This window comes from Eublepharis macularius, chromosome 17, assembly GCF_028583425.1.
Source record: "Eublepharis macularius isolate TG4126 chromosome 17, MPM_Emac_v1.0, whole genome shotgun sequence".
NCBI lineage: Eukaryota > Metazoa > Chordata > Lepidosauria > Squamata > Eublepharidae > Eublepharis > Eublepharis macularius.
Window position 1 is genome coordinate 29,298,881 of NC_072806.1, and position 23,610 is coordinate 29,322,490.

Consider the following 23,610-nt stretch of genomic DNA (forward strand, 5'->3'; position numbering starts at 1 on the left):
ACTATAAAATTTTTGCGAAGATATTGGCGGAGAGATTGAAGGGGTGGCTCTCGGAAGTCATAGAGGAGGAACAAGCAGGCTTTTTGCCAGACAGACAAATAAGAGACAACTTAAGGACAGTGATCAATGCTATTGAATATTATGACAAGCGTTGTGACAAAGAGGTTGGTTTCTTCTTTGTAGACGCTGAAAAAGCGTTTGACAATTTAAACTGGGACTTTATGTTTGCCACTATGGAAAAGCTACAATTGGGAGAAAGATTCATCAGAGCAATTAAGGAAATTTATAGAGACCAGACTGCAGCAATCGTGGTGAATGATGAATTGACCAAGAAATTGACGATAAGTAAAGGAACAAGACAAGGTTGCCCGTTATCTCCATTGTTGTTCATTTTAGTATTGGAGATTCTGATGATACAAATACGTCAAGATGATGAAATTCGTGGAATAAAAATAAAGGACTATTCATACAAGGTCAGAGCATTTGCGGATGACATAATGTTAATTGTAGAGGACCCATTGGAGAACATGCCAAGAGTGATAGATAAGATCAAGGAGTTTGGAGACTTGGCAGGTTTCTTCATTAACAAAAAGAAGTCAAAGATATTATGCAAAAATATGACTAAGCAGAAACAACAATTGTTAATGGAAACAACGGATTGTGAAGTAACAAGTAAAGTGAAATATTTGGGAGTCGAATTAACTGCAAAGAACATAGATCTATTCAAAAACAATTATGAAAAACTATGGACTCAGATAGAGAGAGACTTGATTAAATGGAATAGATTGAATTTGTCATGGTTGGGCAGGATTGCAGCAGTTAAGATGAATGTGTTACCAAGAGTAATGTTTTTGCTACAGACAATACCAATCATCAGAGACTCCAAACAATTTGAAAAATGGCAGAGGAAAATATCAGATTTTGTTTGGGCAGGCAAGAAGCCTCGAGTGAAAGTGAAAGTTTTACAAGATGCAAAGGAAAGAGGCGGAATGCAACTGCCCAATCTGAGACTTTATCATGATGCAATCTGCCTAGTTTGGTTGAAAGAATGGATGGCATTAAAGAACAAGAAACTATTAGCCCTAGAGGGATATAAAAAAATATTTGGATGGCACGCATATTTATGGCATGACAAAGTAAAGGTCAACTCGATGTTCCTGCATCACTTTGTTCGGAGAAGTCTATACATAATCTGGAAGAAGTACAGAATTTATCTACAAGAAGGAACCCCTTTGTGGGTGGTTCCATATGAGGTGATAGACCCGAGAGCTGTTGATAATGAACAACAATGTTTAACGTATAAAGAAATAACTAAAACTGAAGCATCCAAACTTAGAATAAAGACACAAGAGGAACTATCACCTAACTACGATTGGTTCCAGTATAGACAGATCAGAGACTTATATAATTCGGACTCTGTAAAGGGAGGTATACGAATAGAGAATTCGGAACTAGAGCAGACCCTTCTTAAAGAAGATAAGAAAAGAATATCCAAGGTATACCAAGTACTGTTGAAGTGGTATACCGAGGATGAGATAGTTAAAACACAAATGGTGAAATGGGCTATAAACTTTAATAAAGAAATAACAATGGAGGCATGGGAATACTTGTGGAAAACTACAATGAAGACAACGACATGTATTAATATCAAAGAGAACATTTACAAAATGATCTATCGTTGGTACATGACACCAAAGAAGATTGCGCTAGGGAATTTGAATACTTCTAATAAATGCTGGAAATGTAAGAAGCATGAGGGCTCCCTCTATCATATGTGGTGGTCGTGTGAGGTAGCCAGGCAGTACTGGGGGGAAATAATAAGAGAAATGAGTGAAATTTTACAATTTCAAATTAATAAGAACCCAGAACTCCTGCTACTGAACTTGGGAATGGAGGGAATTCCAGCCCAACACAGGACGTTGATATTTTATATGACAGCAGCAGCTAGACTTTTGTATGCGCAAAAATGGAAAGTACAAGAAGTGCCAACTATTGAAGATTGGACTTACAAATTGCTGTATATGGCTGAAATGGACAAGATGACAAGAAAACTGAGAGATCTGGACTCAGGGCAGTTCAACACAGACTGGGAGAAGCTGAAACAATACCTGGAGAAGAAATGGGAGGTGGGAGGAAAACTGTGGCAGTTTGAGAACTACTGAAGTATTGAAGTAGAGGGGGGAGACTTTACCGGGGGGAGAAGAGATAAATGTGAATTAATAAGCAGTCAGATTAATAGATTGACATATATATAGATATATATAGGTTAACAAACAGAACATAGAGAAAATAATTAATTATAAGGACTAAATATAAGGAGCGATTAACTAACAATATTTTCTTTTTTTCTGATAAGTTTTGTACCAAACTGAATGTCTGAAGATATAGATGGGTCAAATTGATTGACTACGTGAGGAGAGATATATAGAACTATTATAAAAAGATAGAATGAGTAATATATATAGAGAATAAGTCAAATTGTTTGATATAAACGAATGTATGATCTATATGGTTTATGATATATAGAAATATCTGAAATTGAAAAATTGGGATAAATTGTTTATCTAAGATGGAAACAAAGACTTACAGTTTGGGCATATAATGTTAAAAATAGTTAAGGATGTACTGCTTAGAATAATGGAGAATATATATTTGTTTTAGATAGAGGAAGCTAATAAAAGTAAGGGAAAGGGGACAAAGGGTTGGAAAGCTGTTGGAAGTCAACAAAAAGGGGGGGGGAAAGGGAGGGGGTTAGAGATGAAAAAATTGGGGAAAATTGAATGTAAATGTGGAAATAATGGATTCTAACCCAATAAAAATTTTTCAAAAAAAAAAAAAATGCTTTGGTCGAATTTTGCCCGTTGTTAATTAATTTGACGGTTCATTTTACACTTCCTATTTAAAATGTTCCATATTCTACTTGGGATTTTTAAAAAAGGGCTGGCCTGTAACTTATTTGCTGTGTGTCAGTTTCAAAATATATTTCTTTATTTACTGTATTGACACCCCACCTTTCTCCCCAACAGGGACCCAAACCATCGTTCTCTTCTCCTCCATTTTATTGTCACAGTAATCCGGTGGAATAGGCTAGGTCGAGAGAGCGATTGGCCCAAGGTCACCCATCAAGCTTCCATGGCAGAGCAGGGATTCGAACCTGGCTCTCCTAGATCCTAGTCCGGCACTGTAACCACTACATTTGTAACCACCAGGGCTCATTTTGAGGGGGAACGTGCAGGAATGCAGTTCCGGTAGTTCTCCAAAAAGGTCACATGCCAGGTGGCCCCGCACACCTGATTTTTGGCCATTTTGGGCCCGTTTCGCCCAATTCATGCCCAAAATGGCCAGGATTGGTCCCGAAACAGCCAGGATTGGGCCTCTGATGGGTGGTGGATCACTCTCCCGCTCAGCTGCGGCCCAATCCTGACCATTTTGGGCTCCTTTTTGGCCATTTTCAGCCCCCTTTTGCCATTTTGGGCCCAATTTTGGCCCTGAATGGCCAGGATTGGGTCCAAAACAGCCAGGATAGGTGATGTCAGGGGGTGTGGCATACGCAGATCAGTTATGCTAATGACACACTTCCAGTGATGGCAAGGGGCGTGGAATATGCAAATGAGTTGTGCTAATGAGTTATGCTAATGAGTTCCTGCAGCTCTTTTTCTACGAAATGACCCGTGGTAACCGCTGTAACCATCTCTGTATATTTAATTTGTGGCTTCTATTGCTTTTATTGTTTAATTTTTAATCTGAAATCCTGTGGTTTTATTGTGGTTTTATCTGCTTTGAATATTATTCAGAAATATCCTACACAAATTATTAGACTTGCAGAACCACCCTTTATTGAAATTATTAAATGCATATTTAAAGCGATTTTTATATTCTAAACTTGCCCTTTGCATCAGTTCAACAATAGTGAACCCATTTCAAAATTATTACCATCAGATCTTTCCAGTAGTACATTTAAATATTATTAACATACATATTTTATGTGTAGAATAGTGTTATTTTTATCACAAAAGAAGCAAATAATGACATTTCTGGTCCCTGTCAGAAACTTCTGTTAGAAAAAAACCACTTGGGAATTTCAAAATGAAATGTAATCAGAGGTAGTTTGCCTTTGCCTCTGCATGGCTGCCCTGGTCTTCACTGGAGGTCTCCCATCCAATTACTAACCAAGGCCAACTCTACTTAGCTTCTGTAATCTAGCAAGAACAGGCTTGCCTGGGCTATCCAGGTTAGAGCAATTGATTTTTATGAAACTGAAATGTCTTAAAGAAAAACTTAGGGTAGTGGAGAGGGTATTCTCTTTTTAAAATGTTGATGCTTTATTAAGACATTGAATGACTTGTGTGAGTGGAAGACTGGCAATGCGCCTTTCGTCGCCCAGAATCTTCTCTGCAAACTTCCCTGGCCTCTCCTGCTGGCTTTTCCAGGCGCAGTTGGGCCGAAAGAAAGAACCAGCCGAGTGCAAAAGTTTCTTGTTTTCATTGCGTGTTTCAGTTAGATTTCAGATACTTCCGTTAGAGATTTTTGACAGCGCCCCAGCTTATGAAGCAAACATTTTATTTGCTCATTTTATTAACTTTATTGATAGCTCACCTTTTGCATCGCTTAAGCAGGGTTCTTTCTCCTTGTGTCACCCTCTGGCTGGGGATATGTCTGGGGGAACAGAACGGGGTGCGGTGGTGGTGCCACGATAAATAAGGCATGGGATGGGGGCGAGATGGAAGCGGGAGAAGAACTGGCCAGGTAGGGGCATGAGACAGCAGACGTTTGTGAGCTGTTGCCCCATCTGGCTCTTCTTCCACCCAGGGTGATTCCATTGACCTGCTGGGCTATAACATCTTGCTTTTAAAAGCCATGTTGGCTGTTGAAGACTTTTTTCCTTTCATTTGGCATACCCCCAGTAACTGTATTTGGTGTACCCCCCAGTAACTCCGGCTTTTGGTGTTGTGTCTGTTTGTCTATACTGAATTAGGTAGATAGATCAGGATGGGTAGCCATGTTAGTCTGCCTGTAGCAGTGGAAAAGAGCAAGAGTCCAGTAGCACCTATAAGACTAACAGAATTTGTGGTAGGGTATGAGCTTTCGTGAGTTACAGCTCACTTCTTCAGATATGCAGAGGTTTCTGAAGAAGTGAGCTGGATTCACGAAAGCTTATACCCTACCACAAATTTCATGAGTCTTACAGGTACTACTGGACTCTTGCTATTTTCAGTTGAATTACGGTATATACACTTTATTTTCAGTGTTTTTAATATTGAAATGTATTTGATGTTCGCCACTTTGGGGACCCTATTTGAGTGGAAAGGCAGCATAGAAATGCTTCAAATAAAATTTAAATACTAAATGGATCTTCCAGGTGGATTACAAAAGATAGGGAATGATTCAGTCAGGCAGCGTGAGATCTCCAATAAACAATGCAGTGGGGTAAAGATTACAGAACGGAAAACTGTCTAAGGCATGACAGAAACACACGTGAACAGTCGTCCTAGTTGCGTAGAAGAAGGCGTTTGGTCTGCTTATCTTCTGTGGCTCTCCTTGTAACACCTCCAAGCCTGTGGGTCAGCTTCCCCTTGTCATTTTGCTTTCCATCACACAGTGCTGCAGGAGGCAGTGAGCACACGTGACCTGGAACTTGTCCAATTGGTGCTGCGTTACCGTGACTACCAGAGGGCCATCAAGCGTCTGGCTGGCATCCCAGTCCTTTTGGAGAAGCTCCACAAGGTACAGTCAGGCATCAAAGCCACTTTATTGAACTACAATTATTTTAGGAAATTCCTTCATAATCCCCAAAAACAAGCCGAGGCTACTCGTGCACAGAGACAGTTCTGGCTGCTGTGAATGCGAAGATATTCACAGCGGCAACACAGCATCCGTACAGCAGTTTTCCCAGCACATTCCTTGCCTCAGCCCCCATGACATTGATTTTGCCCCCTGCCACTGGGATGGCAGTTTTCTGGCTTTTTAAAATTGACAGGTCACTATAACATCACTCCCAGAATTCATTTTTAAAAGTAAGTTTCTATCCCTTTTCTTTGTGGAGTTATAAAGGGATATGTACAGCCTGCATGTTTTGCGTTATATCTCTGCAAAGAAAATGGCTAGAGACTTACTTTTTTGAAATGGAAGCTGGGAATGAGTGCGCTTGCTATAAATTGTTGTAACATTATTGTGCTATAGTGCCTTTCCATTACTGTTTCTTAAAGAAGCTCGAAATATCCAGGAGCAGGGAGGGAGACAGCCATGCAGACTGAGATGAGGGACATTGTGTTGTAGGCAGCACCTGCAAAAATGCACACTTTCCCATCTGCACAATATCTAAAGGCGCTTGGACAACAATTGTTGACCATACCAAGACCGTACCAAACCAGATCTGGGAGGGGCTGGAAAAGGAACCCAAACATCTGGGAGTTCTGTCCACGTCTCTCATCCATTGACCTCTGACATCTGTTCTCTTTCTTTTAGGCTCAAGATTTTTATGTAGAGATGAAATGGGAATTCACTAGCTGGGGTATGTTTGTGTTATAAATATTTGATTTTAATTATATATACTCAAGTTATGGCATGTGTGTTTTTGTAAACTTTGTATGCCCTTTAATGCAGTTCACTAGAAGTTTGTGGGAAAATACAGGTGTCCTTTTATCTTTGACAACCCATTAGAAGTAGTTGGGGAAAAGTAGACAAATGGTTTTTTTAATTACTAGAAAAAATTAAATAACATGTTAATCTAGATTTTTTTTAGAGCTTCAGAACTTTATAAGAAATGTATCAGTCCAGGTGTGCAATGATATCATAAGTTAGCTTCAGCAAAACACGACGTGATTAAAAAATATGAAGAATCAGCTAAATTAAAGACCAATCACATTTTTATGTTAGTGTGATCTTAGAGATGTCTCTGTAGATAGCAAATGTCATTCAGTGTAAAAGGATAACACCAAGAGAAAAAAATTAGGGTTTTGATGAACGAAATCTCACGCAGAAGATTTTAGGTGAGAAATCTATGTGTTGCGTCTACATGTCTATCAAAATTCCAATGCTTTTCATTGTACTTTAAATATGATCTGATCTTAAAACATTTGCATTTAGTTATATTTGAGAAATGTTAAGAGATTTAATTTTCATTGCATGCATTTATTCATCACTACTTGGGTTAAGTTTAATATGCAATTATATTTTATTATCTTGCTTAAATAAGACGCTTAAGGTTTATTTCAATAAAGAATACAGATTTAAACTTTTATGTGTACCATGATGTGAAAGAATTAAACAAAGAGCCCAGTTAAAAATAATTTGTACGGAGACAAAAGTTCTCTAAGAATCGAGGCTTCTAGCAGAACTATTTTGAAGCTCTTTGATGCTGTTCAGTTTTGGAGAATAAATTTTGCATACTGGAGAGTTCAAAAACTTTAATTAAGTATGGATTAATTAGTCCATTATGTTTGCATGCAAACAGTAAAATTTAGGATTAAATGTTTGGGGTCCACCCACGCCTGACAATGTGCTCTTCCACCATCTTTAATGAAAGGGGACATAAAATTGTCATGAATAAAACAGCAAACTCCCAAATCCCACCACAATGCCTCTGAGCTTTAATTATTGTTTAAACTTTTCTTTTAAAACGTTAACGATCAGGTGCTTATTATTGTAAAAATGCAAGTTCTTTCTTTTTTTGTTTGAATCAAACTGGACATAGCCCAGCGATCATCTCTACCCCCTGGAGGGAGGGGTGTAGAAAAGCTAGTCATAGCCTGTGCTCCCATTTCTCAAGTTTGGCAGTTCTGTCCCCCTCCCACTCCATAAACATGCCCCTGGGTAGTAATAATTATCATTTATATAGTAAAAGTCCAGTAGCACCTTTAAGACTAACCAACTTTATTGTAGCATGAGCTTTCGAGAACTACAGCTCTCTTCATCCTGCATCTGACGAAGGGAGCTGTGGTTCTCGAAAGCTTATGCTACAATAAAGTTGGTCAGTCTTAAAGGTGCTACTGGACTCTTTACTATTTTGCGACTACAGCCTAACACCTCTGGATGTATCATTTATATGTAATCTCAGAACTTGTCCATGAGGCAGGATTCCACCCCTCAACCTCATGCTTACTGTCTAGTCCTGGAATAATGGGGAAATGCCCATGAGCGAGTGCAGAGTGCATTGTCCCCAAGGAGAAATGGTTTGTGGGCAAATCTTAAGCCCTGCTAATGCAGTTTCTTTGCTTGGATATTTCTTTTGAGAAGCTGATTGCTGTTCTGGGTCCATTAGCTGGCCCTGGGGAAGGGAGGTGCTGGCTGCTATTTGGCAAAGAGGCTCAGATCCAGATCCAGCCCCATCCAGTCACTATCTCAATATGCCCCCCTCCAACTGAGGAAGCTTTGATGGGTGGGAGTAGCCTGGTTTGGAGGAGGACAGCTGATTGGCCAAGATGTTTGATGGAGAGGCTACCTGTTGCCCCCCCCTCCCCTGCACAGCCAGGTAGTGATCAAATATCCTGGCTCCTTCCAAGATGCAGACCCCAAAAATGGAATTTGCAGTGAAGCTGTTTATAGTTATGCACACAGAAGGAAAAAAAGGAATCAATACAGGGGAATTTAAAAATAAGAGGAAAGTCAGCCGAGAAGGCTGTTTTTGCTTTATACTCTTGCATGTTTGCCTCTGCCGACATTGGTTTACCTGATTTCTGCTCTTCCGGCAGTCCCCTTGGTCTCCAAAATCTGTCCCAGTGATACATACAAGGTGTGGAAGTGTGGCCAGAACCTGAGGGTGGACACAACACTGCTGGGATTTGACCACATGACGTGGCAGCGTGGGAACCGCAGCTTCATCTTCAGGGGACAAGGTTGGTGGGATGTGCCGCGGATGGGGGCCCTCTCGCATTGCCCGAGGAAGCCCAGCTCGGGCGGAACTCGGAGGGATGTGTGGCAGCCACGTTGTCAGGTTGTTGAGCTTACTCAAAGGCCACACGGCCAAGGGCCAGGGATGCTGTTGATGTGTGTCTGTTTGTGGTTCTGGCTTAGGCCGTGAGGGTCTGTCAAACGCTGAGAGGAGAATGCGTTGCGTGTTCCATGGGAGACTGGAAAAGGAGCACAATCTGGTATTGTGTGTGGAACTCTGTTTTTCTTTTCTTTTTTAAAAACAAACATCTAGCCCTTGTGAGCAAATTTCTTTCTGGTGACAATTCATCACGTTGTAAAACAAAGGAAGTGCCCCAGATATACAGCTGCCGAAAAATTGTCACAGTATTTTGAATTATTAAATCACAGACATACACGCAGGGTTTTTTTTCAGCTGGAACACGGTGGAACGGAGTTCTGGAACCTCTTGAAAATGGTCACATGGCTGGTGGCCCCGCCCCCTGATCTCCAGACAGAGGGGAATTTAGATTGCCCTCCGCGCAGCTGGAGCGGAGTGGAGGGCAATCTAAACTCCCCTCTGTCTGGAGATCAGGGGGCGGGGCCACCAGCCATGTGACCATTTTCTCCACGGGCAACCCACTGAGTTCCACCACCTCTTTTCCCAGGAAAAAAGCCTTGCAACGAATGGCTTTGTGGGTGTTCTCTTTAGAAGGGTTTGGAATAAGCCCCCTTTATAGATACTGAGATATCTAGCTAGGGTCACATGCAGTTTTGTGAATTCAGAAGGAGGTTAGTACCCAGGCTGAATAATTCATTCCCACTACCCCAGCCAGATCTCTGCAAGCCCCTTGTTCCGAGGCACTCTTGGATTCCTGTGTAGTCAGCACATTTCATGCATTACACAGGACAGGGCCTTGGCTCCGTGATAAAGCTGCCCCTTTGCATTCAGAGGCTGTCAGTCGGGAGACGTAGGCCAGGCAGGGTGAGCCTCGGGGTGCTAACCAAAGAAGGTGGCAGCTTGGCTTGGACAGAGCTTCTGGGTGGTGTTGAGCCAATCAGAAGCCCTTTCTATTGGAAAATAGAGACTTTATAGAATATCTGACACCCTGACCTAGATTGCCCAGGTGAGCCTGGCCTCATCAGATCTCGGAAGCTAAGCAAGGTTGGCCTTGGTTAGTAATTGGATGGGAGACCTCCAACGAAGACCAGGGTTGCAGAGGCAGGCAATGGCAAACCACCTCTGTTAGTCTCTTGCCATGAAAACCCCAACAGGAGTCGCTATAGGTCAGGTATGACTTGAGGGCACTCTCCACCACCAGAATACCCAAAGCAACAGGCTTAAATTACCTGAAGAAAGGTACCGGCTGGATATTAGGAAAAACTTTTTTACAGTCATAGTAGTTCAAAGGGGGAATCAGCTGCCTAGGGAGGTGGTGAGCTCCCCTTCACTGGCAGTTTTCAAGAAGAGGCTGGATGAATATTGGTCAGGGATGCTTTAGGCTCATCCTGCATTGGGCAGGGGGTTGGACTAGAAGGTTTTCATGGCCCCTTCCAACTCTGTGATTCTGTGAATAAGTGACACATGAAAGATTAGGTTTAGGTAAGTGCAAGTCAGAGGCGTTTATTGGAGTTTGGTTCCAGTTAATAGATCACGCAAGTGAATCAGATTCACGTGTTGAAAAGCCCGTCTCTTTTCTGATTACCAACCACCCTCCATTTTTATAAATATTCTCTTTCTGAGATTGAGGGCACCTCTTTCCATGTTATTAAATTCAGCTCTGTTGGTAAATGATTTACTCAGGTAGGTCATTGTTTAATTTTTTTCTTTATTAGGATTCGTTACTGTTGTTTCTTCTTTTAATTTTATTTAAGTTTTAAATTTTTATTTGTTTGTGCAAAGCAAAAAAAAGAAAACAAAATAAATGGTGACAAATCTACGTGGGCTTCTATAAAATCCAACTTGAATTGCTGCTATATGCCAATAAAGGCTAACTTGAACTTGGAAAGGTCTCCAAATAGATAAAAATAAGTGTATATGCAATTGTCATCTATATGCAATACGTTCAAACGCTGATAAAGTTAAAAGGTCCTCAATCCAATGAATTACGAGTAGTGGGCTTTTGTCTTTCCAGTGCTGTAGTGTCTTTTAGTGGCTGTAAGAGCACAGAGGGTTACTGTTGTTTCTTGTGTTGGCTAAACTTTTGAATTGCTGTTTTAAAACTACGATGAATAATAATAATAATAACAACTGCATTCAATTTATATACCAGCCTTCAGAACAACGTAACGCCACACTCAGAGCGGTTTCCAAAGTGTGTTATTATTATCCTCATGACAATCACCCTGTGAGGTGGGTGGGGCTGAGAGAGCTCTGAGAAGCTGTGACTGACCCAAGATCACCCAGCTGGCTTCAAGCAGGAGGAGTGGGGAATTGAACCCGGCTCTCCAGATTAGAGCTCTGTCTCTAAGTCCTGTAATAGTTTTAACCAGGGCTATTTTTCAGTGGGAACGTGGTGGAATGGAGTTCCGGCACCTCTTAGAAGTGGTCACATGGCCAGTGGCCCTGCCTCCTAATCTCCAGACAGAGGGGAGTTTAGATTGCAATCTAAACTCCCCTCTGTCTGGAGATCAGGGGGGTAGGGGCACTGGCCATGTGACCATTTTCGCCGAGGGCAATTTAAACTTTAAAAAACTCCCCCCTTGTTCCAGCTGACCCAAAGTGACATCATTGTTCAGTCTTGAGTTCCACCACCTCTTTTCCCAGAAAAAAAAGCCCTGGTTTTAACCATTACGCAAAACTGCCGCTCTTAACCACGACAAAATGTGTTTGCAGAGCCGTCTGACCAGCTACATCTACACCACAAATTTTAAATCTAGTTTAACAACTACTGCTTCCCCCAAGGACCTTGGGAAGTGTGAAAGCACCAGGAAATCCTGCTTAGAGAGGAGATGGAGAATGTGAACACCTGACCGCCTGTCTTGGCAAGGGGGCCTTTGGCTCAGCTCTGCTGTCAAGGGCCCCGCCTGCTGTGGCTATGCTGAATTTCTCTTTCTCTTTCTCCTGCTAGACACCAGTGCGGTAGTGATGGAAATTGACCATGACCGGCAAGTGGTGTATTCGGAGAGTCTGGCTCTTGCAGCCAACGACCGGGAGGGGCTCCTGGCTGCCGTCCAACCTACAGAAGAGCAGGTGATGGGGCGGCTCACGGCCCCTGTGGTCACTACGCAACTGGACACACGCAACATTGCATTCGAAAGGTGCATGGCCACGATTTTCTCACCTGATTACAGTTCTCACAAGGAACTGGCCACGGTAGATTCCTGCTCTAGGAGGTGTCTCCATTGTCTCTTTTTGAGGCAGATACTTTGGCCCGGAGCATTTAAAGCGAACCGTGTCTGAAAACAAGGCCTGTGGTTCATCCTGCTGAACCACCCTCTGTCTCCAAGCTGATTTAGCGAGAAACAGAACTGAAGGGCTGTCCCTGCTCCAGGGGGCTTGCAGTCTGAACCCAGAGCAGGGGGCAGGGGAAGGCCACAGAGGCAAGGGAAGGTGGGATGGTGGCATCGTTGAGTACTGAGAGCAAAAGGCAGTGCCAGGCCCAAAGGGCTGCCAGCGAAGACGGGCTGAACCTTTTAAGGGAGCAGGACTCTGAACAGGTCTCAGGCAAGGGGTCCAGTGGGCATGAAGGGCCGTGAGCTGCAGGCAGCTTTAAAAGGAAGATTTATGCAAGATTCAGAAGGGAATGGGGTGTTGTGGGGGATGTGAAGAGTTGCATTGCGAGGTCCGAACATGAAGAGATGTTGAATGAGTTTGGAGCGGTGCGAGGAGAGGAGACCAGAGAGATCCAAGTGGCAGTAATCCTGGAAGGAGAGAAATGAGAAAACAGGCCCGAGGTCCCTGCTCTGCTAACCCTCTTTAGGATGCGCAGGAATCTCCTGCGAAAGGAGGATCAGCCCATCAGACAAAAAATGGGCTCCACACTGGAAGCAAAACAACCGTTGACGCCCTCTGCCCTAGAGGAGGGTCAGCATCACGCAACCCCTGCCGAGCTTCCTCATCCGTTTCTCTTTCATGGGGTTTTCTCCCCCATTTCTTCTTTCAGCTGCCCCCATACTTGTTACCCAATAATTCTTTCTGTGCTAAGTTTATCTCCTGCTGTTTCCTGCCAGGAACAAGACGGGTATCTTGGGCTGGAGGAGCGAGAAGACGGAGGTGGTGAATGGGTACGAGGCTAAGGTGAGGCGGCACCTGCTAAGGAATAGAGTGAGACCAGGCAGGGGATGGAGAGAGAAGGAAAGGTGTAGAGAGAGGGTGAGGGACTGAGAAGAGACTTGGCGAGTGGAGGAAGGCTGGGTCCCCAACAGCAGCCGGTGGTGTTTCCTCTCCATCTACAGGTTTATGGGGCTTCCAACGTAGAGCTTATCACCCGGACACGAACAGAACATCTTTCAGAGCAGCACAAAGGGAAGATGAAAGGTACTCTTTCCTCCTGTACGCAGGGACTTTGGGAGCTGCACCCTCCTAGGATCATGCCCCCAAATCACACACAACCCCATCCAAAGCAGGTGGAAAAAAACACAGTGCAAAGGATGGAATAATGATGCGTGATGCTCTTGTTCAATTTGACTTGCCGTTTCTGGCATTGTTTTTGTCCTCCCACTCGGGACGAAACTGCAGTTGTCTCCCCGCCGCCCCAACTACAGTCATGAAATTAAATAGAAATAGTTCTGGTGAAATTGACACCCGGTTCTGCCCCAAATGCATTGAAATGGCAGAAAAAGACACCAGCTGGTCTAGGAAGGCCAGAGGCGAGAACAAAGGGGCTTGTTGCAAGACCGACCACAAGTGGCTGATTTGTACAACTCGGCTGGATGCTGAAAAGAGGGCCGTCTGCTAATGAAGGAACTTTTCCTGGGCTGATTGTTTCCCTTGGAACTGATTATCAGCCAACAGCATGTTAATAAATGCCCACGTCCCCAGTCCGCAAAAGCCCCCTGTGGGCACCCTCAGGTCAGCCTGCCTGTTCTGCTGCCAGCCCGTTGCTTCCTTGCTCAGCGGTCGTGTGCATGTCTGTTGCATGTGGCAAGGGAGGCAGTGGCTGCCTGCAGCTGCCGAGAGTACCAGGCCTGGTGGGGGGGGGCCCTGCCCCCAAGCATTTAAATTGCATCTCCCCAAGTACCCTGACCCCCTGGGGGAGCCCCCTGGCAGTGCTAGGATCTCGGGGAAGCCCCTGCCTAACATGCGCTCCCTCCCATCGTGCACACGTTTGCGCTTCTCTGTCTCTTGCAGGCAGTAAAACCCCCCTACAGTCGTTCCTAGGCATTGCCGAACAACACGTGGGCCCCAACAATGGGGTGAGTGATATGCTTGGGGTGGGGGTCGCGCCCTAGATGCTGTTTCAAGGAAGGGGGCAGAAGCAGACTTGCTTGGGAAGGGCAGCTCCAAAGGCCCCCCCCCCATTAATATGCACCCAGTTTGCACCCATCAAACTGAAAGGCTGCAGAGTGTTTCAGTGGGGTTTATGTGGGGCGGGGGGGGGAATTGGGCCCCCGGTCAGCTCTCCATCTCCTACCCTTTAATGTTCCCCCAAAGCTGCCTCTTCAGTTTGCCAAACTGTCTCTGCTCAGCGCCAGTCCCTTCCCTGGACCCTTTTTGTTCCCCTAAATAAGAGAAATTTGCCCATCCACTCCCAGCTGCTGTCAGTACTTTGACTCCAAGCCCGGCAAGCTCTGACCTCCGTGTCTTTTCCAGGCATTCATCACGCAAACCCTGAGCCAGGCCAACCCTACGGCCATCACGCCCGAGGAGTACTTCAACCCCGGCTTTGAGCTGGGCAGCCGTGACATGGGGAGGCCCATAGAACTGACCACCAAGACCCAGAAGTGAGATGAGGGGAGGGGAAAGGGCTGGGAGGGATTTCTGGGCCAGGACCGGCAGCGCCGGCTCACTGTCTCCTTGGCCTCTGGACAGGTTCAAAGCCAAGTTGTGGCTGTGTGAAGACCACCCGCTGTCGTTGGCTGAGCAGGTGGCCCCCATCATTGACCTGATGGCTGTCAGCAACGCCCTCTTTGCCAAGCTCCGGGACTTCATCACACTCCGGCTGCCCCCCGGCTTCCCTGTCAAGATCGGTGAGGAGCCTGGCGTGGACCCACCTGCACAGCATAGGGGCGTGCATTCCTACTCAAGCTTCTCTATCTTTTTTGGCATTCCTGCTGCACATTTAACTCAGACCATCCCCTCCCCCCTTGAAAGGTTTATGGGCATTGTAGTTTTTGGCAAGGGCTGTAGCATGTTTTCTTAAGATACTCCAGGAAACTTGTATTACGACTTGTATTGTTGCCATTGCCAAAGAGTTTGGGGCATTACTGTTCAGTAAGGGAGCAGAGACTTAGAATCTCTAGCCCCATCCTTTTTTTCTTGGCTTCCTGGGGGAAAGGGAATGGCTGGCTAACAAATCTGGGATTAGTTCCCCACTCTATGTAGGCAGTTAGTTTGGAACACAGATTGCCAGATTGATTTAAGTTTGTAATAGAGACTGCCTGATCGCTTCCATTCTGCCCCAAACCTTGATCCTGGAGACAGAGATCAGCAGGCTCAAGGGCCAGCAGTAATTTCTCTCTCTCTCCCCCCTTCCCTCTGCCCCCAGAAATCCCCATCTTCCACATTCTCAATGCCCGGATCACTTTTGGAAACCTCAATGGCTGTGATGAACCCGTGGTCTCCATTCGTGGCACTGGCAGCCCCAGCAGTGACGCCCCCTCGCCTGGCAGTGACCGGTCCAGCATCAGCAGCTCCAGCTCCCTCGGTGAGTGGGGAAACTGGGATGGGCGCAGGGGGAGGAGAATCGGGGCCAAATTGGGTACGGGGATCCGCTGTAAGGGACTGAGCCCCTGCACAGGCAAGGAAGAACTGGGAATTCCTGGACTTTTCTTATGCAAAGAGAAGTGTGGAATGACTAACACAACATGCTTTTTGTGCACTGCATTATATTATACAGGAGTCCGTTTTAAATGATGCATTTAAGAGTAACGTGTTAAAATGTCAAAACTTAACTTACTGGGGGTATGGTTGTTGTGGGTTTTCCGGGCTGTATTGCCGTGGTCTTGGCATTGCAGTTCCTGACGTTTTGCCAGCAGCTGTGGCTGGCATCTTCAGAGGTGTAGCACCAAAAGACAGAGATCTCTCAGTGTCACAGTGTGGAAAAGATGTAGGTCATTTGTATCTACTCAGGAGGGGTGGGGTTGAGCTGAGTCATCCTGTAAGAGTTTCCCCGGGTGTGGAATGCTAATGGCGGGAGGCTTCACTGTATCCTGAGGAGGTTCTTTTGCATATGGATTGGTACTTGATGTGCTAATCTTCTCTGCAGGGCTATTGTCGAGTATAGAGTGTTTTGTTAGCCTGGTGTTTTTCAGAACTGGAAACCATGCTCTGTTCATTCTTAAGGTTTCTTCTTTCCTGTTGAAGTTTTGCTTATGCTTGTGAATTTCAATGGCTTCCCTGTGCAGTCTGACGAAGTAGTTGGAAGTGTTGTCCAGTATTTTGGTGTCCTGGAATAAGATACTGTGCCCTGTTTGAGTTAGGCTATGTTCAGCCACTGCTGATTTTTCAGGTTGTCCAAGTCTGCAGTGTCTTTCATGTTCTTTTATTCTTGTCTGGATGCTACGCTTTGTGGTCCTGATGTAAACTTGTCCACAGCTGCAGGGTATACGGTATACTCCTGCAGAGGTGAGGGGGTCTCTACTGTCTTTTGCTGATCGTATTATCTGTTGTATTTTTCGGGTGGGTCTGAATACTGCTTGAAGGTTATGCTTTTTCATAAGCTTTCCCATCTGATCAGTAATTCCTTTGATATATGGCAAAAACACTTTTCCTGTAGGAGACTGTTTTTCCTTGGTTGTTTGATTCATCCTGGGTTTGATTGCTCTTTGGATTTCATTTCTGGAGTAGCCATTTGCCTGAAGTGCGTGGTTTAGATGATTAATTTCCTCATTGAGAAAGTGTGGCTCACATATCCGTCTTGTGCGATCTACTAATGTTTTCATTGATAAGGGGGTCAATATCTAGTTGGGTTTTTTAAAATTATTGCTTTTCAGGGAAGTTGATGGCTTTCCCCCCTTCATTTCTTAAGCTGACAGCACCTCTGTTTTAGCCAATAGATAAATCTGCAGTCTGCAATGTAGATAAATCTGCAATTCGTCAATATAAGCAAACGTTTCCCCCTTGGGAAGATCTGGTGTTAGGAAGTACCTGAACATTTTGCAGGAGGTGGGACAAGAGAGAGTGGTGGGCCAGATGCGGAATATGGAAGGTGTGGTACTAAAACTGGAGGGCAGAAGGGGATGAGTTCCTACGGCTTTCAGGTCGGAGCCAGAATTCCCTTCCCCTTGCCGCGGCTGAAGTGCTTTTGTGGTTTCCCCCCTCCCAGGCTCCTGCCGGTGCTTTGAAATGGATCCATCCTTGTTTGAGGCCCCGCGAGGCTACAGTGTGGTCGGGAGCCACCCGGACCCCCTGCGCGAGGATGACGACGACCTGCTGCAATTTGCCATCCAGCAGAGCCTGCTAGAGGCAGGGAGCGAGTATGATCAGGTGTGCACAGACAGACCCTTCCTGCCTCTAGTTCTTTGCCCGGAGGCTGAACTTTGAGAGTTGGTCTGTGGCTCGGTGGCAGAGCGCCCACGTTTCACCAGGACATCCCAGGTTCAAATCCCTGCTGTCCTGTTGAGTAACTCGGCTACAGGGAATCTGGGCTTAGGCGCTGTCTTGAGACACCACAGTGGTGAAGTGGCCTGTGAGCCTAGTGGGAGGTTGTGCAGCCTCGACTTTCGGCCAAGAGGGCACATGCTGCTGGAGGTGCAGTGGGCAAGAGAGGGCCAGCACGGGTGTTGCTGCGCCAGTTGCTAGGGAGCAAATATGCTTGTTTCTACCTGTTGTTTTTCCGGCCTGTTGCAGGTTACCATTTGGGAAGCCCTGACCAACAGCAAGCCAGGCACACACCCTGCCTCCCAGGAGGGATGCAAAGGGGACAGGTGAGTACGAGGCAGATAAAATTCTGGCCCACGTTCCCTATCCAACTCCTGCTCTGCCTCCTGCTGGGGGAGGGTGTCTTTTGCAGGCTGAAAGCTCCCTGGAGATGTCCATTGCAGAGGAAAGCCAGGGACACTGCCCGAGTGTCATGTCGGCAGAGAGGTGACAGGTGCGGCTTGTTCCTGTCCTCCCCTCCTGGAGCCTGCTGCCTGCCTTGCAGCCGGTGGGGCCAGCACGGGAGCAAAGAACCCCTCCCCGAGCTCTTGTGCTGCCACCCTCTGGCTCCAAGACAGGCTGGTACAGATGGCATGGAAGGGGGATGGCTCAGGGCAGCAAAGTAAATTGAGCCTTTTGAGGGAGAGATACTCCCTGCAAATATCCACATGCCCCGGTGCTCTGTGCTTGGCGGCTGGCAAGAGAAGATGGCTAACAGGCATTCTAGTGGAGGCTCCCAGCTTAGTCTGTTGTAGCAGAAACTTCCAAATGGCACCTTCCAAACAGATAAATTTATCGCAACACTTTTCCTGGGTTCAAGCCATCCAAAGCTTCTGCTGCAATAAATGTCTTCGTTTCCCATGTGCCGCAGGCCTTTGAAATAAAAGTCTTTTTCATTTAGACTTTCCCCATTTCTTACGATCAGTAGGCACAGGCTGGTGAGCTAGAACAGCAAGATTCGAGTCCAGGAAGATTTGAGGCTGGTGGGTTAATGGACTTTTTTGTGGGCTGGTGAGGTTTCAGAGGCTTGCTTGGAAGACTGGTGCACGCTCCGCTCTAGGAAGCCTCAACTGTAGCCGCTCTGTTTCCCAGCATGCGAGCCCTCCCCTCCCCCGGATTAGAAACCAGAATTCAGATGAGGGATTCTGCAGTTTGCTGGAAGTGCAGAAAAATGCTGAAGTTGGGATCAGAGACAGAATTCAGCTTTAGAACATCAGGTTTGGGGTTTCTTTTTCAAAGCAAGTTCCTCGCCCTTAGGGTGAGAAAATAGACACATGCAATTTCCAAGTGTAGACTGAAGCATGCACAGATGTCAAATATTTAAGAGGTATTAAATGCTTTTTCTGGTTCTTTGCCCTCTCTCCACTTGGCAAGTAGCATCAAAGATGCAAAATGTATGCAAGCAGATTTACTCGGTAGCCAATTTTAATGGACTCTTGGCCCCTAGTGTCAGTCGTAGTATTATGGAGAAAAGACAGTATGATTGATCCCAAGGATTCCATACCTCTCCACCCTGTCTCCTCAGGACACCGCAGCACACACCACCCTTGCGGCCTGCCACCCCCCAGCGGCCGGTGCCCGCTGTGGGTAGGGGACCCAGCCAAGCCGTGCCCCCCAGTTATGCCGAACAGCTGCGCTTGGCTATGGAGCTCTCTGCAAAGGAACAGGAAGAGGCCGAACGGCGCTCACGCCAGGAAGAGGAGGACTTTGAACGAATCCTGCGCCTCTCACTCACTGAACAATAGCGCATCTGCACTGGGGCATGGGAAGGGGCACCCATGCGCAAGCCCCAGGGCAGCCTCCAGGGGGTGCCAAAGCTAATGGACCATGCCTCCTCCTCCCCCCTTGCAGCCATTTGAAGAGCTAATGCACAGAAGCCAGGGGGGAGGGACGTGGGGTCGGGGAGCAACAGCACAGCCGGGAAGGAGTTGGGAAGGTGCCCTTGGTCCTATGCTGTCTGCCACCCCATTGCACAGAGCATGGGGTTCAAAAGGGAATCAGGGTGGGAAGGGGGAGAGCGGGGGGGGGGAGACTCCAATTGCATTCCACCCCTCCTAACACTGAGCCATTTAATACCCCCTCCTTCCCCTTGGTAAGGGGAGGCGGGTAAGTCTTAATGAACCTGAGCTTTGCCGTTAGTTCCCCACTCACCTCACCCCTGCTGGACTTACTTAAAGCAGCCAGGAGGGGGAAAGCATAATCCACCCACACTTCCCTGCCCCCCGCAGCCTCCGAGACTAGATGGGTATGTCTGCTTTGTTTTCCACCCAGATGTGCCAGCCTCCTGTCTCCGTACTCAAGAGCTTAATACAGATTCTATTTCTGCAGTTCTGTTTGGCTGCCAGAAAAGGCATGGAATGTTTGGTGATGGGGAAAATCTCACGCCTTCATTTTAAAAAGGACCAAGGCTCTAGTCCATACCGTTGCAAAGATACGTTTGAAAGTATACGGGCATTTAAAGCATCTTTGAACCTCAGCAACCAGATTTGTGGCTGAAAGATGAAGTCAAGAAATCCACAGATGGATCTCGAGGTCTTCTAGAAGTGTAAATAGCCAGGTGCGGGAGGGAAGAGTTGGATCGGGCTGTGATATGGAGGGATGACAGGGTGTTCCAGCTTTCATTCATTATAGTTTCCTGACCTTGTTGATCTCACCCCCATTAGCTACTATTAGACCCATAGCGGGAAACATATGGAGCGCCCATATGGTACTAGTATATTCTGGTCTACCTACCTACCCTGCAGGGCTCAGGGATGGAGAATGTGTCCCAGGGTAAGGGATATACCCCTCCATCCTCATCCCTGCCACAGCCCCAAGGCAAATTGAGGCCCTTTTCTTAGTGGTTGCTTGCACTTCAATACCTGTTGTGTGGGGGAAGGGAATCTATTAGCAGATCACTGAAATCTAGTCTATTGGGGTAGGATTCACAGTACTGTATGTGACTCCTTGCCCCTCCCCTTGTTGACTAGGAGAAGCTAACTTATTTGCATCATTTCTACAGGGCGAGGAATACAGGGGGTTGAGTTTGCAAGTTTGGGGGCTGTTCCTTGTAGAAGTCAGTTCTGGTTACCCTTTAATTGGCTTTGCCATCTGTCTGGGGCAGGGGAAGTTGCTGTTTGGGCAAAATCCTTTTAGTGCACTCTGGAGACGGAAAGAAACCTGGCTAACTAGTCTGCATTAATTATCACGGGTAGGGAACCAGGAGGCAGTAGCTATTCTGGACCCAGAGTAGAGGGACGCAATCTGGTGTTGGTGGCACCCAGCCGTTTGTGACCCCCTCCGCCCTGCACCTGCTCCTATAGCACCAAGTGCACTTACCCCCCCTTCCAGAAAACAAGTCCCCTGCCTGCTCCAGTTATTGCTAGGATCCATTTTGCCGCCTCCTGGTCATCATCACCAGCACTGCCCAAGTGCCAGGCCAAAGGGGCTGAGTGGCGCTCCTGACAGGCAGGATGCGTAAGCAACCTTGCAGGGGGGTGCCTTGTCTTGGCAGCTCAGGACCAGAACTGTTTCCTACAACCATGCTGTGCGCGGGGTGGGGGAGAGGGGGGGGTCAGACTCCTAAACCTGCACCCCTGCTCTCCCCACCGACCCACCCTCTCTTGCCAGCGTCTTGTGCATCTCAGCTTTGCCACTTTCTCTGCTTTGGAAGCACAAACCATTAGCCACACTGGCTTCAGTGGGGTTGGAAACGAAGAGGGGTGTTGCCCAATTCCAGCTCCGCCCCTCCCTTTCGGTCACACCCCCCCTTCCAGTGTCCTCTTCCTCTTCCTGCACATGCTGAGGTCATAGTTCAATGGTGCTAACTTCCAACAACCCTCAAAACTTTGCCCCAAAGCCAGGCTGCATGGAGGAGAAGGGGGGGGGGCTGTCACCTCCTGCTCCGATTCCCTTTGGCCCACAAGACACACACACCCGAGGGGACAAAATCTCTTGCACAGTTTGGGTGTCCTGAAATAGAACTGGAGAATGTGTGGTGGTGGAGGGGAAGACTTGAGATGTGGCCTGTTTGGGGGGCGGGGGTAAGAAATGCACCTGCAGAACGGAAAGGATGTGGGGGTGGGGGAAGAGCCAGTTCAGGTGTGTGACCTGCACAGAGACACCAATAAAAACCTCTTGAACCTTTGCAAGTTCAGGCTTCATTCCGGGCTGTGTATGCGTGCTTCCCCCTTCATATTCTGTTTTGGGACCAGATTTCCACAGGTGGAAGATTTAACTGGAGATGCAGTCACAGCGTAGAGTCTAATCCCTCTTTTAGCAACAATAGGTTCACTTCACACACGTCCGATGGCAAGGAAAAACTTGCTTAAAGTGGTGCTATCGATTATCTGTCTCTGAGCAGACCCACACTTGTATACTGTCCCCATGTGTGAACACCACCACCCCTCCATGCTCTAATCCATATTGATAATGTCGGGACAAGGTACCCATTTTGCAGGTAGGTGAATCTTTTCTCTGACTCTGCTATCAAGGGCACTCCGGTTAAGAGCAACCAGGAAAAAATGGAGAGGGACTCGAACATTGCAGAAAAGCATGCACGCGCATGTGCGCATGCCTCAGTTGCTGCCCAGTTCATCATCGGCCACAGTGCTTTCACAAAGCCGCTATAGAAATGTTGCTGATAAACCATCACCCTGAGCTGGTTACCAAGCCCCAGTTAAATGGAAGAGCACGGAGAGATCACAAAGTTGGACCAGCCGTTTTTAAATGCGCATATATTTAATCAGCAAATGCAAATGAGCTCTGGCCCTTCTTCCCGTCTGCCCCAGCACCTGCCAATGCAACCATAGGTCCTCTGTGGCCCAACATTGCAAGCACTGGGTTCTATTCCATGTGTGACCTGTGGCCATGGAGAGGGAGAGAACAGCTGCCCCCCTTTCCTATAGACAGCAGGTTGGGCCTCCAACCCCTGGCACATGTGGCGAGCACACCACCCAAGCTACAGAGGACAGGAGCGTACATGGATATTTTACAGCCCAACATGACATCAGGAATCCAACATTTCTGTGCCATCCTTTACCGCTCTACTCTTATGCATAGCTGGTTTGCTCCTCTCACCCCTGGCCAATGTGTCCCTGCCCGCAGGGCCCGGATCCCAGCCCCCTCGCCCTCCCCCACTTCAGACATCATTCAGTTCAGTACAAATGCCATAGACTCTACAGCCTCAACTGTCCCTTTCACTGCACCTCAAAACTCACACAAACACATGGTATGTCCCCCACCCACCCATTTCCAGCAGAGAAAAGAGAAAGAATGGATTAGAGAGGGCTAGCAGGCCAACCTGCCCCCCTCCCCATCCATGGGCGACTGGGCCCCTGGCTGACCCCTTGAGAGGTTGGAGCAGGCCTCTCCCCAACCAAGGAGAATGTGTCCCAAAGAAGGTCTGCTCCTTTTCTCCATCCAGACCCATCAGAGATAGATTCCAAGCCAGGAGATGATCATTCCAAGCCAAGGGGTGGGGCAGGGCTCTGCTTTCTCTGGGCAGAGAGAAAATTGACCTCCAACCCCCAAGGGCCTTTGCCAGCTGTGCCAAGGGGAGAGGAAGCTGCTGAGACGCCAGGAGGAAGATGCACGGGGAAGTGGAATCCAGGTCTCCAGAGGGAGTGTGCCATGCGCCACTGGAGGACACTAGTCCGTTCCGTTTGTGAATTGGCACAGTTTGTTTTCCAGGTCGGAGATTCGCTTCTCGTGCATCTGGACTGTTTGCCGCAAGGATCGGATCTCTTCCAGCAGCTCCTCCAGGGCTGAGTGCTGCACAGGGGCCAAGAAAGAAAAACTGCTGATTGACAGTTTTTGTGCTAACCCCCCACCCCACAGATTCCTCTCGTCAAGACTGTGGAAAGCGATGAGGAGGGTGAGGTTCTCAAGCAAATTCTTTTAAGTCCATCTGCATTTTCCTAATTCAGTTCCACCCACTGCCTTTCTAATTATGGGTTATTGTTGGATACAGAGTTCTTATTTTAGACATTTAAAGGCAAACACAGATTCTGGTAAATTATTCCTGTACCACTGAGACAATT

The 23,610-nt window shown here is 46.9% G+C and overlaps 2 protein-coding genes across 3 annotated transcripts in view; one reads left to right on the forward strand and one right to left on the reverse strand.

Annotated features, from left to right (window-relative positions):
* Window positions 1-21,682, forward strand: part of ANKRD13B (ankyrin repeat domain 13B) — a 35,526-nt gene extending 13,844 nt beyond the window's left edge. Inside the window, exons 3-15 of the mRNA XM_055001877.1 lie at window positions 5,600-5,724; window positions 6,466-6,511; window positions 8,691-8,834; window positions 11,919-12,108; window positions 13,021-13,087; window positions 13,246-13,327; window positions 14,141-14,205; window positions 14,603-14,733; window positions 14,822-14,979; window positions 15,498-15,656; window positions 17,277-17,437; window positions 17,801-17,877; window positions 19,116-21,682. Coding sequence (XP_054857852.1) covers window positions 5,600-5,724; window positions 6,466-6,511; window positions 8,691-8,834; window positions 11,919-12,108; window positions 13,021-13,087; window positions 13,246-13,327; window positions 14,141-14,205; window positions 14,603-14,733; window positions 14,822-14,979; window positions 15,498-15,656; window positions 17,277-17,437; window positions 17,801-17,877; window positions 19,116-19,335 — 1,625 coding nt within the window. The 3' untranslated portion in view covers window positions 19,336-21,682. The remainder of the gene's footprint in view (window positions 1-5,599; window positions 5,725-6,465; window positions 6,512-8,690; window positions 8,835-11,918; window positions 12,109-13,020; window positions 13,088-13,245; window positions 13,328-14,140; window positions 14,206-14,602; window positions 14,734-14,821; window positions 14,980-15,497; window positions 15,657-17,276; window positions 17,438-17,800; window positions 17,878-19,115) is intronic.
* Window positions 21,683-22,296: 614 nt separating this feature from the next.
* Window positions 22,297-23,610, reverse strand: part of CORO6 (coronin 6) — a 32,187-nt gene continuing 30,873 nt past the window's right edge. For both annotated transcript variants that reach the window (XM_055001906.1, XM_055001907.1), the window contains exon 11: window positions 22,297-23,341. In XM_055001906.1, the coding sequence (XP_054857881.1) occupies window positions 23,219-23,341 (123 nt within the window). In that variant the 3' untranslated portion in view covers window positions 22,297-23,218. The remainder of the gene's footprint in view (window positions 23,342-23,610) is intronic.